Source organism: Hyperolius riggenbachi, chromosome 7, assembly GCF_040937935.1.
Source record: "Hyperolius riggenbachi isolate aHypRig1 chromosome 7, aHypRig1.pri, whole genome shotgun sequence".
NCBI classification, from domain to species: domain Eukaryota; kingdom Metazoa; phylum Chordata; class Amphibia; order Anura; family Hyperoliidae; genus Hyperolius; species Hyperolius riggenbachi.
The window spans coordinates 116,223,563-116,229,562 of NC_090652.1; the positions used below are offsets into that span (position 1 = coordinate 116,223,563).

Genomic DNA, 6,000 nt, shown 5'->3' on the forward strand with positions numbered 1-6,000 from the left:
AGGCTTCCCACACTGTCCTCGGTCCCACGGAGGTCTCGCTGCAGCCCTCTGAACAGCCGGCGGCAGATCCGACTGTCCAATTCAATATTTACCTTTGCTGGCTCCAGCGAGGGCGCTGTGGCTGCTTTCGGCTCCGAACTAACGGAAATACCCGATCTCAGTCGGGTCCGCTCTACTGCGCAGGCGCCGGAAACTTGTAGAGCAGACCCGACGGCGATCTGGTATTTCCGCCTACTTCGGAGCCGACAGCCGTCAGTGCGCCTGCGCAGGAGCCGGGAAGGTAAATAATGACGTCATCTTGTACGGAGGGCCGCAACGAGACCCCCGAGGGACGGAGGAAGGCGTGGGAAGCCTCATTAGGATCCTGAGGCTTCCCCCACCCGAGGTGAGTACCCCCCAGGGGACGTTTTGACATTACAGATTCTCTTTAAGCCCCGTACACACACCGGACTTAAGTTGGCCGACAGCGACCACCTCAGGTAATAGTCAGGCGTGCGTACAGAGCCCAGCACGGAAGTTAGGACCAACTTCTTTGAAGACGCTGCTCCTGCGCACTACATCACGCACCGCTCTGTCAACCCTCCGCACAGCAACAAAACGCATTGTCTGCTACACAGCTGACATGCGCTTGTACAGACCAGCCCAGAGAGGTCACCCAAGGGGATTGAGTCATGATCCCTGACAGGCCACATCAGGTGTGTACGCACCTTTGGATTGGATCTAAGAAGTACTAGCCAGCAGAAATATTGGTGGGCGGCGATATCAATGTGGCTCAGGCAGACTAAACTTATCACTGCATTTTTTAAATACAGAAAACCTGGCCCTTTGCTTTATGAATTCCGAAATTCTTGTCCTTAAAGCACAGGATAGCGATAAAACCATAGGAAATAAAACAGATTTAAATAACACTTATTGTGCATTTATAAAGCACTGACATCTTTTGCATCATTTTACAAAAGAATCTTAAATGACAATAAGAAATTCAGTTTAACTTATCTGGGGCTTCTTCCAGCCCCTGTATTCCTTCACATCCCCTGCTGTTCTACCAGTCAGCTTCGTTGTGACACTGTCAGCCGTGGTAAAGGACTACACCACGTTTGGCCCAGGCCGCACAACTCCTTGATCGCACTCCCATGGCTGGGGGCTCTCTGCGCATGCACAACTGCAAGATGTATGCACTATACATATGCAGAACGCTCCTGACCACAAAAGAGCAATAGAGGCGGCATGCGCAACCACGACAGCAGCAAAACCAAGTAGCCCGGGAGGACGGCGAGGGACCTGAAAGACTCCAGTTAAGTTAAAATGAACTTACAGACATTTAGGATCTCCTTAACCTTCCTGGCGGTAACCCCAAACGTAGTTTGGGGTAAGCCGCGCAGGAGGTTTTCTCAGGCCCTGCTGGGCCGATTTGAGTAATATTTTTTTTGCTGAACGCAGCTAGCACTTTGCTAGCTGTGTCAGCACTTCGATCGCCGCCGCCCCGCGCTCGATCGCCGCTATCCGCGTCGCAACACAGCCCCCCCCCCCCCCCCCAGACCCCTGTGCTGCCTGGCCTATCAGCGCCAGGCAGCGGCAAGGGGTGGATCGGGACTCCCTTAGATGTCACGACGTCCATGATGTCGGTGACGTCATCCCGCCCAGTCGCCATGGCGATGGGGGAAGCCCTCCAGGAAATCCCGTTCTTTGAACGGGATTTCCTGATCACCTATCGCCGGAGGCTCACCCTAGGCTCGCTACATGATTTAAAAAAAAATAAAAAAACGGCTGCGCTGCCCCCTGGCGGTTTTTAATAGACCGCCAGGAGGGTTAATGTGCATGAGAACTGCTGCCCGAGGAATACAAACTTGATTGCTCAGGCAACAGTTTTAAGTCGAATGCTGTACAGATGTGCTGCTAGCCTCTAGGAGAGGGAGGGGCATAGAGATGATGCATGGAGTGGGAGGATGACAGCCCTGTGCATCTAATGTTGTTTCTGGGTGATATAGAAAAGCATTTGGGGCTTGTTTATTATTTTAAACAGTTCAAAAACACTGAAATACAAAAGAAAGCCCTTTCTCTTATTTTTTTAACCAATGTAATTTGGCATACCGATTAGTGCAAACCATCCCCATTGAGTAAAAACAAACATGACTGGCACTGCCCCACATAGAAACATGTTGCTATGCAACATGCTGCCAACCTACACAATTATGGGTGAATAAGACCTAGTGAATCAACATTTTATTAAGCCATTCTTAAATTGTATTAGGCCCCATTTTGATGGATGGTTGGGGAGAGAGGTCTATGCTGCGGCAGTAAGCAGGTGACAGGCGGTTGCCAAGCTTTTGGCAAATACCTGCTTGACGATGGAAGACAGCAGGGGTATTTACCAACACCTATTGGCTGTGTTGCAACCATGTACTAAATTCACTTGAGTTTGTATGGTGGTGTAATTCAAATCTATTACAGCAGTTCAGCAGAAGAACCAAGTGAGGTCCACGTTGTTTTTGTGTTTCCTGCATTATTCAGGAAACGAGAGTACCGTATATAGGAGTTAACAAATTTACAACTGCTGATCCAAAAACTGCTTTGAACACTTGGGAAATGGTGGATCAGACTTTTTACAGGTTAAAGAGAGTCTGAAGCGAGAATAAATCTCGCTTCAGACCTCAGTTAGCAGGGGCATGTGTGCCCCTGCTAAACCGCCGCTAAACGGTGGTCCCTTCACCCCCAAATCCCCTCGGTGCAGCGGGGGGAGCGCGTCCTGGTTGGGGCAGGGCTAATCGCCGCAGCCCTGCCCCACACGCGTCTGTCAGCACGTATCTCCGCCTCTCCCCCGCCCCTCTCAGTCTTCCTTCACTGAGAGGGGCCGGGGAGAGGCGGCGATGCGCCGCTGATAGACGTGACTGGAGGCAGGGCTGCAGCCGTTAGCTCTGCCTCCAGGAGCGACCAAGTCTGCGACCAAGTGTTGCAGTGGGGGGTTTGGGGGTGAAGGGACCCCCGTTTAGCGGCGCTGTAGCGGCGGTTTAGCAGGGGCACACGTGCCCCTGCTAACTATGAGCTCTGAAGCGAGATTTATTCTCGCTTCAGAGTCTCTTTAACTGTGGCCAAAATGGTGCTTGACTACTTTATGACATCCAGCAGGAAACCTCATAGGGAATTTCCACTAATGTGATTAGGTGGACAGCACCCTCTCAAAATTTTAGTTAGGTCGTAGAAAATTACTATTTGGACAGTCACAACGCTTTGTACTGTTTAGTGTTGTGATTGGACAACTGTTCCCTATGAGGTTTTCTACAGTGTCCTCTAAAGTAGACTAAGGTCACCAAAATACACCTCAAAACCATCTGCATGCACTAGCCTTCACAGCTCTTGGTTTGCACTTCCTCACTAGCAAAGCAGAACAGCTCTCCAGGTACGTATAAACATTATGAGACACGCCTGACATAGACAATAAATTGTATCCTTGCAACAACAACAAAAAAGGATCCACGAGGTGATGGCTGCAGATTAACTTACCTGGGGCTTCCTCCAGCTCCTAGAGGCCTCTGTGTCCCTCACTGCAGTTCTGCTGTCAGCCATTCTTCTGGATCCCAGGAGTACGACCATCATGTGCACGCATGCACAGAAGCTGCTACAAAGGGGACCCCAGAAGAGTAGCTCACAGCTGAACTGCGGCGAGGGACGGGCTGGAGTCAGCCCTAGTTAAGTAAATCTGCAGTCATTTCGTTTGCCTCATGTATCCTTTATGCTGAATACACAAGACGCAGCATAAAGGGGGTTCTGCGGAGGGTGAGAAAAAAAAAACTGACACTGGGGCTTCTATCACTCCCCTGTAGCTGCCATGTCCTACGATCATCCATTCCCCGCCGCCGGTCCCATCCAATTACTCGTCTTACAAGACGAATAGTGCGTGCTCACGTGCCCGGGAGCTTACGCCGCAGGCAAAGTATAAGAAAACCTTGTACTGCACCTACACAGTAAGCTCCCAGACACACGAGTGGCAGCATGCACTATTCACCTTGTAAGACAAATAATTGGATGGGACCGGTGACGAGGAGAGATGATTGTAGGAGGGCAGCGCAGGACATGGCAGGGTACTTATCCGTTAGCCGGGCGCATCCGGCAGGTGGCGCTAATTACTATTCCCCCTCCAGGCCGACATGGATAGTAGGGAAAGCTGTAACTCTGGTGGAGTTTTGTCGCCACCTAGAGGATGCGCCCGGCTAACGGATAAGTACCCATGGCAGCCGCAGTCCAGGCAGCGAGGAACGGATGATTGCAGGACGGCACGGAACATGGCAGCGTTAGGGGTGGGGAGAATAGAAGCCCAAGGTGTCAAGTTGTTTTTTTTCCTCACATGGCGCAACACATGCCGTACATACAAAGTTTGCTTTGCTGCAACTCATGGGCAGTATGTGGTACCATGCTACATTATGCCAACAGATTCCACACTGCTAATGCGCTGATAACCAGTACAATGTGATTGAACGGTTTTAGAAATGCCAGTAGATTGTCCAACACAACATGTTACTGTGAACGCAGCCGAAAGTACAACTTGATTAATCGGGCCTGTGCATCAGATTAACACATACATTTCTGGTTCTGCCCCCACCAACCTTCATTCATATTTCCTACATCTACAGGAAAGTCAAATTATTTGTTCATTGCCTAAAATAACCCACCTTCACAAATCATTCATGATTGTTTCTGTACAAACCCCACGGAACATTTGGAAACAACCTTGCTAAGAGGTTTAGAAATTCACCAGATCGCAGTTTCCTAGAGATTCACTAATGCTTCCCCCACAGTAAGCAGAGTGGTAGGAGCTCCTCTCCTACTTCCAAAGAGAGGAGCTAACAGAACATGCATAATGCCTTGCAACACCATGGGTAAAATCTATTCCCAACAGGTCCAAAAGTTCAGTTTTGTGCAGAAGCAATTGGAAAATCGATCAGAAACCTGTATTGGACCTGCTGGAAAGTATGTATTGATCTGACAGGAAATTGAATGGTGTGCACCAGGCATTCGGGAGCCATCGATGATAGAATCTTGATTGTACAATCTTACACATTTAGGTTGTAAAAGACTAGACTGAGTGAATATACTTCAAATGGATAAACTAAGGAATCCATCAGATTACATTGAAACGGGCACCCTGAGGACAGATGTCTCACACCCCAAAAAAAATCTGTTTCACCTCAATCTAATCTGGGTGACAATCATACCATTGCTCAAACAGGCGGTCAGATGTGAGCCCAGCAGTGCCACTCTCCCCATTCATACTTAGCCTAAGCAAGTTTGGGCAATAAAGCTACAGCTGCCCACAACGACCAAACCAGTGCGCCTGAGCCGGAGACCCATAAATCAGCGCCACTGCCTAGAATCAGTGCACGGCCTTGACACGGGGGCATATGGAAGGGAAGCAGCGATACTCACCCGTCTCCCACCACCACGCACTTGATGGCCTGCATGGCTGCGCGCCGCCCAAGCTCCCGGGAGCAGCAAAAAAAGGAAGAAACAAGAAATAAAACCGGCGGCCCCGAGGACGCTACGTGTATGCCCCGGTGGGGAGTGTCGGAACTCGGTCACACCGGCTGCGGTTCCTCAGTAGAAGTGCGAACACGGAGAACGTCAGGCTACGGCCACCACCCAGCACCCGACCATTAAACACCTCAACAAGCCACAGGAAGCGCCGTGCCCGCGTCACTACCGGCCTCGCCTCGAAACGCCGCGGGGACGCGCAGGGTGCGCCCAGCCTACCGGGGACGCGCAGTGAGGTGACGTCATAGGGGAAAGCGCGGGCAAGGGGTGTTCTGCAGCATGGGAAGTTCGGATCTTTTCAATGATCCGGATGATTCGAATCGGATCATTGAAAAGATCCGGATCTTTGATCCGAATGTCGGATCATTTTACAAGGGAAGCATTACGGGGTGAAATGACTAGCAGGGCAGGAGAAGGAGAGGGGGGTGGACACATAGAGAAGGGGAGAAGATGGACAGAGGGCAGGGAGTGGAC

The 6,000-nt window shown here is 50.6% G+C and overlaps 1 protein-coding gene across 1 annotated transcript in view; it reads right to left on the reverse strand.

The window, feature by feature from the left end:
* The window catches only part of RAC1 (Rac family small GTPase 1), a 44,999-nt gene extending 39,290 nt beyond the window's left edge, over positions 1-5,709 (reverse strand). The window contains exon 1 of the mRNA XM_068244556.1: positions 5,422-5,709. Within this exon, the coding sequence (XP_068100657.1) occupies positions 5,422-5,456 (35 nt within the window). The 5' untranslated portion in view covers positions 5,457-5,709. The remainder of the gene's footprint in view (positions 1-5,421) is intronic.
* Positions 5,710-6,000: the final 291 nt, after the last annotated feature.